The sequence below is a fragment of the Poeciliopsis prolifica genome, unplaced genomic scaffold (genome assembly GCF_027474105.1).
Source record: "Poeciliopsis prolifica strain line A6 unplaced genomic scaffold, Auburn_PproV2 SCAFFOLD018, whole genome shotgun sequence".
Classification (NCBI taxonomy): domain Eukaryota; kingdom Metazoa; phylum Chordata; class Actinopteri; order Cyprinodontiformes; family Poeciliidae; genus Poeciliopsis; species Poeciliopsis prolifica.
The window spans coordinates 8470939-8488794 of record NW_026562393.1 but is presented as its reverse complement, the minus strand read 5'-3'; the positions used below and the strand labels follow the sequence as shown (position 1 = coordinate 8488794).

General features: G+C 37.9%; 1 protein-coding gene across 16 annotated transcripts in view; it reads left to right on the top strand.

The window, feature by feature from the left end:
* Positions 1 to 17856, top strand: part of LOC129367878 (calcium-activated potassium channel subunit alpha-1-like) — an 89056-nt gene that overhangs the window by 8740 nt on the left and 62460 nt on the right. For 15 of the 16 annotated variants that reach the window (XM_055042510.1, XM_055042511.1, XM_055042515.1 and 12 more), the window contains one exon: positions 5549 to 5692. In XM_055042510.1, coding sequence (XP_054898485.1) covers positions 5549 to 5692 — 144 coding nt within the window. Of the gene's footprint in view, positions 1 to 5548; positions 5693 to 7439; positions 7566 to 17856 lie in introns of those variants that run through there. The other variant, XM_055042523.1, reaches the window with a different exon arrangement.

Here is a 17856-nt window from a genome sequence, read left to right as displayed (position 1 = left end):
CCTATAAAAAAAAAAGAGTTCATAAATTGATTCGGTGAATTCATTCACTCAGTAAAACATTCATTGCAGGATCTCATTGTTGGGAGACATTAATAACCCAAGATGTAGAAAGAAAAGTCCTGAAGATATTTGGAAGACATTTCAGGATCTTTATTTCTGCATCTTGAGTTATTAATAATCTGATTTATATTCATGTACTTTTAAATAATTGATTTGTTTGAGAAAGTATCTGAAGCTACATGTTATATTCAAGTTTAATGTGCTGACCCTTTGACAAACGATCATGGTGAATTCTGGGAATAGACTCACAGTGCTGATCAATGACCTCCAGTGTCAGACGGACTTGATTTAGGTGAGGTTGTGAGACCTAGATTTGGAGGCGCTGAATACTGAGCAAAGTGACTTGGAGGAGACCAAGTGGCTGTAATGACTTACCCGGCTCCTGCTGCCATTAAAAACACATCACTTTTAAAAAACACTCCAGCAGAAGATGATTTAAACGTCTCTGTCTGGTGCTAGCAGAGTGAAATTAAAAATACAAACCAGCCATGAGTGTATTTTGAAATATAAATGTCAAAAACGTGACACTTCAGTGCTGCTTTGAAGGCATTCCTCTGTGTGACCTTAAGATAAAATCTGCCACCACACCCTTTAAAAGAATAATTGGACGATGTCATGAGTCACAGATCATTAATCTTTGAACTCGGCTTTTAGTGGCATTAACAGTAGACAGTTGTGGCCGATGTGTTTTTCAGCTTACATTTTTAAACTTGGTCATCAAAGTGCTGACGGATAACAGCGTGATGCCAATTAGGCCTACTTAACGACTATTACTTCCCTCAGCTCTGCCTATGTTATCGTATTCATTAATACAACGAAAGAGCGAAGACAAACTTGCACATCAAGACAAATTGTTTATGATCTTGTTGGTAAGAAATACAAAATTTAAAAAAAGTTAAATTGGCGGAAAGAAATGAAATGACTTTTTTTATGTATTAAATGGAAACAAACATCAATGCCACTGTTCTGGGGCTTAACTGAACATCTGCTTAAAAAGGAAAGAAGAGCACTAAGCTACTGTTTGCACAAAGCATGAGATAAAGATCAAGCAAATGCATAATTTCTTAATGGGAAGAGATGGAAGCAGTAATGTATTGTTTCAGTGCGGAATTATCAGCTAATATAGAACTCTACTTGAACAATAAGGATTTTAATAAGAGTTATTGTCACAATAACTTGCTATTGTAACAAAGGATGGATAATAAGATGTTATTGATCCATCTATCAATAACAAAAGATTCCTCTTGCAATCCTTGCAGGGTTGTGGGAAGAACTGGTGCCCATCTTGAATGGTCACTGAGTGAGAGGCCAAGTATACCACTGTCAGGTTGCCAGTCCATCACAGAGCAGCGCAGAAACACACAGACAAATCACCATGAATGCACTCATACCTATGGACAACTTGGAGAGTTTCTGGACTCCAGTCATCAACAAGGTCCTGCGTTTAAGCGTAGTCACACTATTAGTAGATTTGTGAGTTTTGGGGCAGACTTTTGCAGAAGCTTAAAGTTAGTCTGGTTTATCTGCTGATTTGACCTGAAGTTCAGAACTTGTCTTCTGTCGTCATTTTTCCAACCATTTTGTGCCAGTGATAGCAAAACAAACCGTCAACATGATGCTACCGCTGCCATGCTTAACAACTGGAACAATGTTATCATGACAGAAAGCCTCAAATGCATGGGTAGCAGTTTAAACTTGTCTCGTTTCCCCTCTTTGATGACTGGAGTCTTTGACAATGTAGCCTCTAACATGTTTTCGAGGGGTTTCGTGTTTCAGAGTGCAAAGTAATCTTATAAAAAAGTTTTCTCCCTGTCCATAACTTCCGCAGCTTCATTTAAATGCCATGTTATTTCAGGAATAGTGCTCTTTTCACCCACATTGTTTTTTGTTTTTTTATGTCTATGGCCTTCCTTAGTCTTAGAGAAGTCTTCATATAACCAGGCAGATACATTGTCACTGCTGCCAGTTTATTACTGAGGAGCAGGAGGCCTTTGTATCAAGTTTCATGTCATAAATACAAAAGGCAACTGACGGATGAGTCAAACGGCACGTTTGTCACACACACTGTGTCCCTGATCTGCTTTTGGGGATTCAAATGTAACTTCAGATTTTATTTCCCTGGTCGCTATGATTTAAGGCTGGTCTGATAAGATTATTTTACAAAATAAATGATGTAACCTGGGTAAGCCTCAATTGTCCGGGTCAAAGCATAGAATAACAATCCCCATTTGTTTTATTTTGCGATACCCTCACACTAAAATACAACTGCCTGTTTTGTATATTTAAGAAATATATTTTTTCTCGTTTCTCGATACCACTGAACTGCCTTAGATGAAAATTTCACTCCCTGGATTTTCTTGTCTGTATTTACTCCTAAGTGAACTGGACGTGTTATTATAGTGTTATTAGGTTAGCTGCAGAGCTCTGAACAGGCTGTAGAAAGTGAAACGAGGCCTGATACAGTTCTGCTTGTCTGTGACTAATGGTTCTGAACATGATTGCATTTCTCTCTGCAGCCATAATATTTCTGAGGATTACTAAACCAGAGACGTTTAGTGGGTGGAAGAAATATTTACTTTGTATTATATTGTACATAATAAGGATTTTCTATCTTCGAATACATTTCTTTACCATTTGGTAAGCTCATCATAATGTACAAACTCTCTTATGTTAGATAAAAATACTAAACGATTAACTTTGGCAGTGTTAGTGATGTCAGTCTGCAGCATTTTGAGGGATCCAGGTACTCTGTTTGGCCTCAGAAGGGGTAAAATGATACTTTTTGTTCATAACAATAACACCACATGGGACATTTTGTAGCAAAAGTGGTCCTTAAAGGAGATTCATTCCCAATTTCAACCTGAGGGCCGCAGGGTTAGAGCTGTACGCTTAGTTGAATAGATCTTCATTCATCATAGTTTTTGACCAGTCTAAGCATTGATTTTGAAGTAGAAATGCAGTCTGAATTACACTAACAATGAAATGATCCTTTGCATTTTTTTTTTACCTGTTCTGTCTCACTATATCAGGTATGCCACATGATTGCATACCAGTGGTGGGCAGCTTTGCCCACCACTGGGTAGTAGCAAGGGGAAGGTAGCACTACTCCCAGAGGCTGCAGCAGCCCCAGATAGACAGACTCCAGGCACTCCCTCAGAGTAGCCATATGCAGCAGCCCCTGGGCAAAGAGACACAGAGAACCAAACTCCCCCCATCGCACCCCACCACCATTTCCCCCAGCATCAAGCCAGCAACACGCCACGCATGTGGCCTCGGCTAGGAATCAAAAGGAACAAGAAGGGGGAAAGTGCACTGTTATGTCCAGAGAGGCGAACGGAGCAGGACCCCCACCAGGGCCCGGCTCACTCCTCATGAATCATGGCCTTCCAGCCAGGCGCCCACCATACTTTGACGAGGTTCATGCTTCATCAGATATGAACCTCGTACTGTTCATATCTGATGAAGGTTCATGCACAAAATAAGTACTGTTGACTCCTTTCTGTGTTATGAGATACTTAGTCTTAGGTGTGATTTATCTTTTAGGATAAAAACAGTTGGACAGTTAAAAAGGGAAATGATCATTCTGTTTTTTTATTGCCATGTCTGTATTTAAGTCTTTCTAAACTGAATAAGCTGGATTTGAAAAGGGCCTTAAATTCCCTACTCACTGAAAAAAAAACAAGTTTACACATGCAAATGTAATTTCTCTCAGAAATTGTTTCTGTTAAACAGCGGTGTGGAAATAGCTTTTTTGAAAAATGAAGCCAGCAATAAATTCATTTTCTAAAGGCGTGCCTCCAGTCATATGCAGGATATGTTACAAAACCTTATATGTTCCAAAACAGAAGTTACTAATTATGTTTTCAATAAATTCCATGAAAAAACTGCCCTCGCACAGCCACTCCAGTTCCTCTATCAGAACTGTTGCCTGTCTCCGCACTGTTTGACAACGTCTAGCTACAAACATACATTTCAAGTTTGTAGATAGGGCTCAGGCATTTTCTAAAGCAGCTGGGGACTGATATCAGTGATCATTATTCAGACAGAAGTTACAGGATTTACAGTTTGGGCTCCAATTGAAATTGCCACAGTCAAAACTGTGTTAAAACAAAATACTACAGTTTACAATGACAACTAAACAGGCATATGTTTGTATTTAGCTATTTTGTGTTTTCTATGAACGATACAAAGTCATATTTGTAGATTTGAAGTAGATTTGAAGTAAATTACCTGAAGTCAAGACTTCAGGTAATTTTGAGTTAATTTATTTCATAATAAAATGTTAAATGGAAGCGTTATTTACTTCTATGCATTATCGTCATAAACACCAGAATTATTTCTCAGACAAATTCATTTCCCTAATCATAACTGCTTTGGCCATATTTATGTGTTGCAAACCACTTTCATTCACCTCTTTATTTAATTCAGTAATGCTATTCCCTCAAGCTTCACAAAGATTTATGGTCGACTGGAAGCTGAACACATGCTGAGTGCCAGGAGTTCTTTGAAACCCACTGCCCTTATGACAGGGACACGCTGTTGTCCGCGCTACATCTGGAAAATGTAGCATGCTAAAATCTCAGGTATGACTGCTGCAACACAAAAAGGGACTCGCAGCAGATGCCACACGTGCTAATAGTGACCACGTGAATGGTCTGTCTCCCCGCTGACTGTTGAACAAGAAGAGTGTCAATGGATGAGTGAGTGAGGGTACCACATATAAGCCTTGTGGCTGCAGGGTGTTTCATCAGGGAACATGGCTAACCTCTGCATCCTGTCTTGATTTCCTGCTCCGTGAATCATCACAGTCCCACCAGACAGATGGAAAAGCAGTAAGAAAGACAGTCAGTCAGACAGGCAGGCGTGCGGACAGCCCACTCAGTGAAGCAGAAACACCAGGAGCTCAGTGGCTGCCATAGATACACTCCTAGAGTGTCTTTGCTGCTCTCTCTCCCCGAATGTTTACCAAATGCATGTGTGCAAACATGTGCGTAGGTTTGTTTTGGAGGCATTGAACCTGGTTGTTAAATATAGAATATAATTTTTTTTCCATTTCTAAATTCTTGTTTGTGTGTTTTTCTCTTTTTTTTAATACAACCCTAATTCAGAAAACGTCAGTAATTATTCCAGCTCTTAATTGTATTATGTTTTTTTATGTAGAAGCAAATTCAATTGGTAATACCAAGAAATTATTTAAAAGACATTATGATCCCATTTAAAACTACCCTAAAAAATAAAATTTTCAGGGAAATGATCAGATATTAATAAGGATGGGGCACCCTGACAGGGTTATAAATTATTTTTGCACAAAATACATTGACATTTTTATTCCAACTGAAAGAACCGCATAAAACATTACATAAACCAGCACAGCATTAGTGGAAAAATGACCAAACAGCAGATTGCTTTTCCTTGAGACTGTTTCTAGTTGCATGTTTTTATAAGTTTCAGATTCTATGGCGAAGTCCTAACTGTAATCTCCTTTCAGGACGTACACCGGATCACGACGGGCGATGGCATTAAGCGTACGGACAAAGAGGACGCTGCGGCGAGCGAGGTGGGCTGGATGACGTCTGTGAAAGACTGGGCTGGAGTCATGATATCCGCCCAGACGCTGACGGGAAGAGTCCTGGTGAGTTCACACTCTTGCAGCATCTTTTGTCACTTCAGGAGGAGACTGTTGCTTGGTTTTTCAAATGATTCTTGACAGATAATCACTATCACCCCTGGATTTTGTTGTGACAACCTGCCAGTGTTGGGTTCCTTACTGTGTTTTTGATTTGCTCAAAATCACAATTATCATAAGGTATGCTGTGCCTGAGCTCTAGGTGAGCAAACTGCACACGCTTTTAACTTTTTATCCTGTAAACCGTTGACTTGTATGCCTTGTTTGCCTTGTTTGCCAGGAAAAAAGATTTAGTGAGTGTATTAAGGTCACACCCTCCATAAAGTCTGCAGACAGCAAAGATGAACAGATATATTTGCTTTGAAGGGCGTAGTTTCAAAATTGCATCAGTGATATGGTTTGTCAAACTGCTTTTGTGCCACCATGACTTTATCTTATTATCTTTATATTGCATTGCAAGAAAATCTCCTGAGTTTAATTTTTGGCTGGAAAAAAAAACCCTTTTTGGTGACATCTAGTTAAGAAGCTGAATGTCATAATTTAATAGTGCAGGTGTTTGATGATTTTGGCTATAAACACTTGGCACTGGAAGACTCATGGGTGATGAAATAAAATGGCATAAGTGGGAGCTCCATGCCAAAATTTGCCGCAGTACTTCAGTCTTGATCCCAATTTCTCTCAGTCTTTTTAAATGTGTTGCGGCATTTATTTTTTGGCATGCACACAGAAGTTGTTGCCCTTTAACGGTGGGTAAGAAGTACACACAATTGTTACAGAATATTGTAGTTTATAAAATGTTGAAATGAAAAAATAAAATCTATGACTACTAAGGAAGAATGTTTGATTCAAGCATATAAAATGAAATATGTACCGATACTGCATAGGTATTTTAATAGATCATACTTTTCACACTCTTTCTGTCATCTGGAAGTGTTGTTTTGAGAAGATAATTTCTTTGTTAAGGGACTCATTTGTGCAATAATCTGCTTGAAGCAACAATTAATTTTAAACCTCTTAAACACCAAGCCTCTTTTTTGGAGGCTTTTTGGAGAGTTCTCAAAATTGACACCCCCAAAACGAATTCCATGTATCTCAGGAACTGGAAGGTGCATTTGACTTGTTCTGGTACCAAAACACATATAATATTCCAGAGAATACTGTAGAGGTCTAACAATCAACATTTGTATTACTGAGTCAGAACAAATACATATGGCACTCAGTAAAATATCAGAATAATAAATTCTAGTAGAATACATTATGCAATGTGGATTTTCCTTGAAAGTATGCAGTTGAAATTTAGAACCTCTAGCAATTCACAATACATGTTCTGACCACTGAAAAATGAAGCATTTTGAAAAGGTATTGGTTGATAAAATTCCAGGCAAAAATTCCAAATGTGCCATTTTGGCACCATGTGTGCAGTTACATATTCCTCTCTCATTTTTTTATTTTTTTATTTTCTATTTTCTCCCCAGCTTATATCTTGCTATAAATATTGTTTGTAATTAATAACAATTGTGTTTGAAACAATATAAGAGTGAAGTACCACAAAGTACTGCCCTGGATGCTCTGGTTATAGAACCATTGAGCATTGAGTCACAAAACCAGATTATCAGCAGCCCATTGGTTGATTTGGATGATTGACACGTCCACCAGCCAATAGAATCAGGGGGATCACGAAACTACCATAGCAACGTCATTCACCAATCACAACGAGCGAAAATATCTTTGCGTAAATGAGGGACGCTTTGGGTATCCAAGGAAACAGAAAAGTTGAACATAGTGAGGAATAACATCAGTGTGACTCAAGGACAATGGATTATTGGACCTGAATGGAAATACTTACTCTAACATGGATTATAATAGAGACACAGCAAAGGTAGGACTAAATTAGTGATTTTAGCTTTGAAATTAGCAATGTTTGTTTTTGTTTGTTTGTTTGTTTTTGTCTTGTTTGACTGCTGGTTCGGTGAGTTTTGCACACAGCATGGTGATTCTGGTATTGTTGGGAACAGCGGAGCTTGGCTTTTAATCTGATTGGTGGTTTGTGTGGGTAGGACCGTGTTGCGCTGTGTGCGAGTCGTTAGCATCTTGACTAGCGTCTAATTATGTTTTTTTTCTTTCTTTCTTTTCATAAAGCTGCTTGGTGTTTGAGCTGGGTGTTGTTGAGGCAGAAAATATTGCTGTTATCATTTAGATGAGCTTTTGCCTGTTACACAGACATGCAATACGCCTATATTGATTATTGTTTAGCATGCGCTTTGATTGATCTTGTTAGCAGACCAAATTTGGGGCTGCTTGAGCCGATGGGAATGAATGCTTAAGCTCAGTGTTCATTATATGAACGTATTTTTCTGAAAATAAAAGCTTTTCTCAATTCCAGCGCGTCTGTGTGAGTGAATGTGTGTGTATGTGCAGCTCAGGCGCTCCGGTTCAACGACGGCTTGACACACAACTGTTTAGCTAGTGCTCATCTGTAACCATAGCAACTGCAGCTTACCTAAACACAGCAGATGTGTGTTTTCTCTTTCTGCCTTTGTAGGGCACACATTAAAGCCTATTTTCAGGCCATCTGAGAGGCAGTTGTACTGGGGAAGTACGAGCAAGCTGGCTTAAGTAAAAGGGGGAATGGTGTAATCTGGTTGTGTTGCGTGATCCGCGCGTCCTTCTCTGTGTTCGTTCTTCTGCTATTACAGCATCTTAAATGCCTTTCCTTGATGCTTGCAAGCAACCTAGACCGTTGTTTGCCTGTTTGGTATAGAAATAAGATTCTGAGAAGGATGATTTTTTTTTTTTTTTGAGTATCAGTTCTGTTTGTCAGTTGACGTTTAATTAGTATAATAATTCGTTTCTAACCTGGTTAATACACACTTTTTGGAAAGTCTGCACACTTCTGGATTTTTCAGCATTTTCCAGATCTGGATAAGCATGGAAATAAGTGTATTGAAAGTTTTTTTTGTATTTCCAGACCTGATTTCTCTTTTGATTTTTCAAATTCCTTTATTTTCTTTTGTCTTATATCTTTCCTTCCTTGCTTCTAACTTTCTCTCAATTCTTTCCTTCTTTTTTCTGGCATTTTATTGTTTTCTTCCTTCTTGGTGCTCGTCAGTCCTTTTTTATGTCCCGAATTCTTCCTGTCTTATGTAAAATCACTCATTTAGATAATTGAAGTATTTAGCTATTTTAATAAAATACAAAGTTTAATAGAAATAAATAATGAGAGTATAGAAAACAAATTAAATCATAAACAGTTTAGTTGCTTTTGAAAAGTTCTTTCTTGGCAATTAAACATACAAAATAGGAGTGAATAGAACATAACGGTGCTTTGTTTGCTAAGAGAAGCTAATAAATCTGATCCCACCAAATTATAAATGTTCACTCAGAATGCTTTGTGATTCCAGGTGTGAACACATGTAACTAAAGCTGTCTACATGGGGTTGGCTCACCTTGGACACATGATAACACCAGGGCTAAACAGAGAAATTGATACTGCACTGTTTTCAGCTACTCTCATGTAGAAATGTTCCTTGAGCTTATAGTCAAAACTAGGGTGTCACCAAGGACAGGTGCAGCTTAATAAAAACCTATTTATTTTAGTGATCCAGTTAAAAAAGTAAAACTTAATGTGTATAGATTTATATCACAGAGCACTTTTATTTGTTTTTATCCATTTAAAGCTTACAAAAACATTGTGTTTGTCTGTGTATTGTACAGAGTATGATGCAATAATTACTTCATCAATGGGGTTTTGCTTGGAGATGATCGTAATATGGTTCTGCTAGGATTGATGAAACCAAGCTCCCTTCAGCCAATTTCTATTATCGGAGACAATCTCTATTGTTTTTGATAATAGCCCAGAGATTGAATGTGGAGGATTGATCTATTAATCTTGCTGGTCAGACAAGTTCAGTGATATCACAATTTTTAAACTAAGTTTAGGAGGTTTTCTATGGAATTTGATTGAATTATTTTCCAAGCCTTGAGAATGATAGAAAATAAATGAGCATAGAAATGTTTTTAGATTTTGACTTTCTTTTGTTCATCCGTCTTCATTTTCTTCTCATTGTCTTTTTGTCTTATTTCCTTGTGTCCTTTTGTTCTTTCATATTTTCCTCTCCTCTGTGTCTTTCCTTCTTTTCTCCCTTCCTGAAACTGAAACTGGAATCTGGCTTTTGATTTGCTGTGATATGTGTGATTTAGTTGATATGTGTCTGGGCTGAGTTTTCTGAGAAATGAGTTTGTCTTTTGGAGTTGATTTGTTGAGATGAATTGGCTTTTTGAATATTTTCTAAATTTTGAACTGCACCTGTACTCCAGTCAACCGTTTGTTCCCAAATCACCATAATCATAATGACTCAGAAGCTTTCCCAGCAACAGATACGAAAACTAATGACAAAATCCCAAAACATCAGCTCAAACTTCCATTCAGTTTTTCCAAATATTGTGTAACAGTTGAAAATCTTATTAAGGTTTGAACCACATCTGTTTTAGACTAAAAGTCAAAGCTAATATATTGTCAGCAACACAAATATTGTTTTTGTTGACAATGCACTTGAGTACAGGGTAAAAAGGTCTGATGCATGTGACATTATTTCCAAAGCATTTCATTATATTAAAAGGTTTTATTGTACAACAAAAGTTTTTTTTATTCATATTTTCAGAAAACTAATTTCATTTTGCTACTCTAATTTTATAAACATGTCTGACTTTGCTAAGGATATTAGCTTGCTGACTGATAGAAAACAGAAAACTGATGCTTAGTGTTCTGGATCGCTAAGAACTTCAGAGTGAGAAGCTCACAGAAAAGAAGAACTCAGGTAGTCGAGGAGTCCTGAGCAAAGATCAGGGCGGTATTTTCCTGGTTGACAACTGTGCTGCCAAATTATGTGCTGCCCATGCAGAGCTTACTTCATTTTGGCAGCAAGAGGGCGTGAATTCATTCAATACACTTGATGAAACTGCAACGCAGTGGACGCTTACTAGTGTGAAGCAGTCATCAACTGTCTGCACATTATATTTTCTGCAGAGATTTTCTGTAGAGATCATATAAGCTACAAGCTTCCAGACTTTGTACCGTCTTCATATAAGCTCCAAGTATTAATGGACTGGCCAAGCAGCTACAACCAAACAAAGACCAGTGCAAAGCACTGGATGCAGTGGTGTAAAGCACACTAGAAATTGGACTAACGTGGGAGAGACATTATCTTGGGAGAGACGAATCATTCTTCTCTGTCCAGGAGTCTGATAGATGCCAACATGTAGTGTGGTAAGTGGAAAGTTTGGTGCAGTGTTGTTGTTTCGCCGGGGTTGGGTGTGGTAATTTATTTCCAGGGAAATTAGCTCTTAATGCTGAAGCATAAAATTACATTTCCAAAAATTGGGGGGAAGATGGTTTCCTCCACTTGCTCAAAGCAAGCAAGGTCCAGAAGAAGATGGATGAGAGTTTGGTGTGGAGGAACTGTGGAAAGAATTGGAACAGGAAATGTGAGACATTTAAGATTAGAATATAATATCAGATAAAAAAAGAAAAGATTTGTATTCAACAATGCATGTTTAATGCCTGCTTAAAGATTGTTATCCATATTTTTATTCAAAATGTATTTTTAATTTGACAAATGAATCTGCTCTCTGTGCAAAAAGACTGGATTTTTGACTTAACAGTTAGTCACTTTTAAGTACAAAGAGACCTTTAACCTCAGCACATGGTGATCATCTTTGAGAACAAATAAAATACAAGAAGGTATCACTATTAGTCAGGATTTGGCCCTGAAATTTATATCCGGCATGCCAGAGAAGTGCAGGAAACATGTTAAAGTCACAAAACAGAATGTTGTCATTGTTGAAACCTTCAATCGTGTTTAGCCGTTTTTGTTCATGAGGATTTTCCAAATATTTTATTTTTTTTTACATTTTGTCAAGCTGCAGCAACTGCAGCATGACTCATTACAACCAATTGTGAGTACACACTGTGCCACAAATAAATGAGTGTTATTGTAAACGCAGGTGTTTACCTCTGACAGTGAATGTTGAGTGACAGGCAGGTGCAAGCTGTCCCGTGAATGTCCCAGAGGCCTGATGTTCATTTCCCCAGCCGACCTTACTTCTTAGTAGATTATAAAAGATCAGACCTTCCCTTTAGGTGTGTTTGATTAGCAGCGAGAACACTTCCTGGTGACCTTTTAATTCTGTGACATCTATTTGCAGGAGGTCAAAACTCTTCCTCTTAAACACTCAAATAAAATTGAACAATTTAGCCTGTACATTTCAAATCAGCAGCATGATGAGCGTTTAAGACCTCAGTTTACCCCAGATTGGGGACACAGGAAGATCCCATCTGTCATTTTATGCATTATTGTGTTTTCCCCTCCCTCCCCCCCAGCCACTTTAACAGAAGACCACCCTTCCTATTTATCACGAATCTCATTACACTGATGTTTGCTCAGCTCACAAGCTCTTGTCCTGTAGCCCAAACAGGTGATTTTGATTTCCAGGTCTGATGCATGTAACTGCATGCATCTGTTTATTTTGCCACTGAGAGTCTACTTTTAGGAATTCACATTCCTGATGTTTGTGAGAAAATGAGGCCGGGTTTGGGAAATTCTGCAAGAAAAAAAGATTTTTCCTAAATGATGGGATCCTGCTGAGTGACATTTAGTCCATGTGTGCTTGCCTCTGGACGTCTGCTGGGGGGCAGGGATGTCACCGAGCTTTTATTCTGGCCAAAGAACGAGTTTCTATTAATGGAAATGCAGAGAGATGCATTCTGATCATACTGGGTTTGCAGTCTTTGCACTCTAAACTAAGGTTCAGCAGTGGTTTTCTTCTTCCTTTTACCACAGTAACCACTTTTCTTAGTCGGATTGAATCTTTTCATAAAAACAAAATTAGTCAGCTGTACTAAGGCAGACAGTGGAACAGTAGCACAGAACTCACTGTTGTTGCCAACTCTAGTGACTCCATGAATGTTGCTCTGATACCCACTTGACCTCAATCCCACATTGCAATCTGGTCTCTGGTTTTTGAGATGCTTAGATAAAAGACCCCGATAGCCAGTCGTAATTGTTTTCTCAGAATCATAACTTGGTACCAGATATGGCAATTTATCAAATGTGGTTAGGGGAACCTCTTTCCCCTCAGAATGTATGACGTAGTGAGAGTTTTTTCTGTCACGTTACAAGAACACATTTCAGAGTATTTTAGGGGGAGATTTTACTTGATAGAACAACATGCCAAAAATGCATAGTTAGAAAATGAAAGAAAAATTATAGATAATTAAAAAAAAAATTTAAACAAAAAAAAAATCTGAAAAGTACATTATGCATTCTGTATTCTCACAACTCTTGAATGAATTCAGTAAAACAAATTAAATTTACTGGTCAAAAATTCTTTAATTGAGTCCACCTCTTTGTAACTTAATTCCTGTGCAAATACAAAGGTTCTTTCAGTTTTGCTAGACACCACGTCATCCCCACAGTTGGAAAATTGTGTCAGAAACATCATGTTGCAGGGGTGCTTTTCATTAGCAAGACTGTGGAAATCTGTCAGAGTTCACACAGAAATTGCAGACTTAAAAACCATTCCTGTTATTGAGGAACTAGCAGCAGAATAGGAGCCTACTTCCATGGTAAGAAGCTCAAAACTAAATTGGAGAAAAAAAAATATATGCAGATATCTATAGTTTTAGTGATCTTATGCAGAAAGGTATTTACAGCTAAATTTATACCAGCAGTGACTCCTGCCTGGCATGTGGAAAACTACATAGATGTGTCCCCACGTGTAGCATTTGGAAAAATGTAAGTGTTGCAGTGGATGACTTGATCGTCCCATTTGAGCCGTCTTGGCTTCCTGAAAAAGCAAACTTCTGCCTTGACCTCTGTCAGCAAGACATAATGGCACTTTGGATCACTCTCACAAACAGCGAGTGGGGCATAACGTCATTCCAACAGACGGCCAGAGGACCTTTGAGGAACAAACGCTGAGCCGTTACATGTAGTGGGGAAAAAGGAAAGGAGAATTTGTAAACACTATCCCGCCTCTTGGATAAAAAAAAATGTTTAGCTCTACTTTAAATTAATGGCCACACTTCACCTGTGTTATTGATTCATTATTGCACATTTTCCACCAAGTGAAGCTGTGTTTTTCTTTCTTTTGCTTGACATTTCATCTAGTATCATGGCTTGAGTTAATGATGTTTGAATGTTGTACGTAACTGATATTCTTTCAACTCGCTTGTGACCATGTCAGAAAGACGGGTTGGTGTTTGCCACCTGTGGGCCCAGTTGCCAAAAGGATTGTGTGTGGAACTGACACCACTTACAACAGAACGAACAACGCGGCAGAATCTCGTCGCCCGCCTCTACACTGTGTCCGCCGCTATTTTCAGAAGACAGCAGCTGTCAGGTTTGTTTTGTCATGGCCTTTTTGAAAAAAAAAAAAAAAAAAGACGTGAAGCTCAAGTCATTTGGCTGCACTTGTTGTTCTCCGTGGAGTCAAAACCAAAGAATTGTTTTTAAATCATTCACCACTCCACAAACGCAGAAGTTGTCTTTCTCTGAACTCTGTTTTTCTAACAAAAGAAATAAACAAGACTTGACATGACTCTCTGGATTGAAAGCAGAGGGATATCGGCCAGATTCCTGGATCCAAGGTTTCTTAATGTAACCTGGTTGAATTTATATGTTCAAATATGTCCAGCACAACGCAGATCGGATCCGGTTACATTTACACGACCTTCCCTCCTTTTTATCATTCCTTCGTTGCTGACTGTGAGTCAGTCTCTAGTTTTTCTATAAAGTCTGTCTTGTGAAAAATGTCTGCTAAAAGATAGTTGGGAATATTTGTATTATCTATAAAAGAGAATAAATTAACTGTGAACTCTGTGAAAACTCCAGACTTTTCCAGACTCGTGTTTCCAAAGAACACGTGTTGGAACCAATGGCGGGGCTGAAACTATTGGTCTTTTTCGTGTGCTTACAAGAATCTAGCCATTTGTTATTGTTGGATGAGTGTATGTTTGAAATAATATTTATAGAGGTTAAGAAGAAGCACTTGGAGTTACATTCTTTGGAGATTCCCAAAAAAAACAGACAGCAATCTTTACGCAGGAATGAGAACGCAGGTTCAGACAGGAACCAGCTGAAGAGTTGACATTTTGGCATTAGATCCACAAAACACTGTCATATTAGAAGGAAAGTATTCACTTCAGTTCAATAGTTTTGTTGCATAAATGCAATAAAACAATTATCAGGACATATAATTGTTTAAAACTAACCCTAACTATTTACACCATTTACAGGTACACACCTGGTTCCACCATTTCAGTTTTTAATGAACTACGACAAAAAAAAACATGGGAATATTTTTGAAAAACTAATCCACCCCTCCAAAATTAAGATTGAAAAACTCTATAATTGAAAGTAGATTTGTTACTTTTACTATTCTTCTGTATAATTCTAGGAAACTTCTGTTAGTAGAGGTCTTTGGTTTTTTGTCAAGAATGCTTTATTCAACAAAAAATAGAGAAGCTAAGACAGTTGACTATGTTAACTGGACTAAGGGTCCTTAAGCAACAAATCCTTGCTTTTGTGTGCAGAAGTCATCTCTTCATGGGACACAGGTGTAAAGTTGCATAAACTGTTTGTGCACAGGAAGCCAAATTCTTTGAGCAAACATGGCTTTAGTTTTGAACAGTGGTGGGTATCAGGTGTACTAATATTTCTTTCTAACTGTTTAATGTTAGTCAGACACAAACAGTTCCGTAAAGTAGTACTGTGTTTTAAAACCAGGGAAAAAGGACTTGCCCAAATATTCTTAGTCCCATTTTGTGAAGAGATAAATGACGATTTATTTCTGTTAGTTTTGATGATTCCAGCTTAAAGCTACTACAAACCCAGTGCAGAAGGAGCGCATGTTGTGGTTTTCTCCTGCTGAAACGAGTGCTTGTAGGATCAGGAACCCCCTCGCTCAGAGACTCTTGTCTACTTCTGATCACATCACTTGGACAAGTGATCTGATTTCAAAACTTTAGCTTAAGTGGCCCTTGTAATTATAGTCTCCAGTGTGGCGGGAGAGCGTGAATTCAGCCTCAGGATCAATATCAAAGCTCCCATGGGAAGCCATCTGTCAGGCAACAGTCCAAAACCTCATAACCATAAACTCCTCAGGAAACTCACTTGAGACATTTGAATAATCACAATGGGGCGCCTAATTTCTTTGTTTATATAAAGCTACCACGACCAGAGTCCGTGTTTCTTTTGTCACTGAGGAGAAAAAGTTATGTATTCATGATGTGTGATGTTACGATGTAAATTCTTTTCAGCTTATTTGAGTTGAATATCATTAAAATACGAATACAGTACATAACTGTGAAGAGGTGGAATAGGTCCAACTTTTCCATTTTTGTTTAGTTATTTTGTTTGTTTCATAGCATTTTGTTTTTACAAAAAAGAGGACATAGTACAAGTGCAACATTGACATAGAACCTGCAACATTTTAAAGAAATACAAACACAATCAGCAACTATTTGCATTACATTACGAGTTTGAATACATGCAATGATGATGTAAAACGTTCAACATTTGAAACAGAAACAAACACAAGAAGCTATTTACATTACTGTAAAGAGGTGGAATAGATCCAAAATCAAATAAAACATTTTCCTCCTTTATTTAGCTTTTTTTTTTTTTTTTGGCAATTTTAAAAAAATAAAAAGACATAACAAAAATGCAACTTTCCTGCAGCATTTAAAACAAAGACAAACATCAACAGCTACTTACAACAGATTAAAGTTTAAATACATATAATGATGATGTAAGACTTTTAACTTGAAACAAACAAACAAACACAAGCTATTTGCAGTACTGTAAAGAGGTGGAATAGATCCAACCTTTCCAGTTTTGTTTAGTTGTTTTTCTGTTGTTTCTTAGCATTTTTTTTTTTTTTTAAATATAATACAATACATAATACAAATGAAACATTCACGTAGAACAATCAGGACACAGAACACAATGCACTGTGAAAAAAAATAAATTTGCACAAAAAAATTCATGAAGGAGCGAGGCCATGAAAAGTGAACGGCATTATAGCAAGGGTTCACTGGAGATGATAGTGAGATTTTCTTGAACCTGTTAGAAAACAACGGACAAGGAAAAAGCACAACCTTAGCTCTCAGTTACAAAGCATTTATTTGTTGACACAAAGGGCCTGCTTGGTAAGATATCACCATTGTTTTCTCTCACAGTGACAAATATCAGAGACAAAAACGTGAATATAATTAATTTTTATTGTATGTCTGCCATTTGTGATAAGTCAGCTGGATTCGTATACTTCAGCAGAGATGGGGGTGATGACTGTTGTGGGTGGAAACATCCTTCCCCTCCCGTCCTACAGTAAGCCCTTTACGCCTCGCTGTGAGAGTTTTTGGGATGCTTCCAGGGGTGGCTTAAATCACGGCTAAGCCACTGATGGATTTGGAGCTCCGCTCTGCGTGTTCTGATTGCGGGGCATTTTAATATCTGAATAATAATGGAAGCTGTTGTATAAAAAGTTTAAGTCTCTTATATAGAGAGAGGGGCAGAACATGCAGCTTTGGTCTAATGAGAATAATTCAATTGCGCCACATGAAAGAGTCTGCAAAAGAGAATCTTAAATAGGCGTGTTGGCTGGAGTTGCATGAGGATCCGGTGGACTTGACCCAAACGGGTTCAAGGATAAGCAGCGCTGTTTTCAGAGTTCCACATGGATGTCGTCTCCACTGATAGATCAGATCGCCTGCAATGTACAGAGGTCGTTGTCAAACAAACAAAGGATCCTGTTTCAGGCTGTAGGTGGCTACAGTGCGACCTATACAACAAGAAACACAAACTGAGTACCGTCAAAGGTTTAGAGGAGGATCTGGTTTCCGAGTGCTCTAGTCATCATTATTTGAATATGAGGGCAATATGGCCACAGTCACAACACGCTACTGTCTTCAAGAAAGTAATAACAAGTCAAAGTAAATGCATATTTAGAATCTATTCTTAAAAATGGTATTTAAATACTATTGGACATATTTGAACGACTGACCATTGTTGGTCTAATTCTTTTATCCTTTTGCAACTAAAAGACAATGAAAATAGTAAATAATTATAGTAACTTAAAATGGAAGAGAACTGCACTGCTTTGCCAAACTT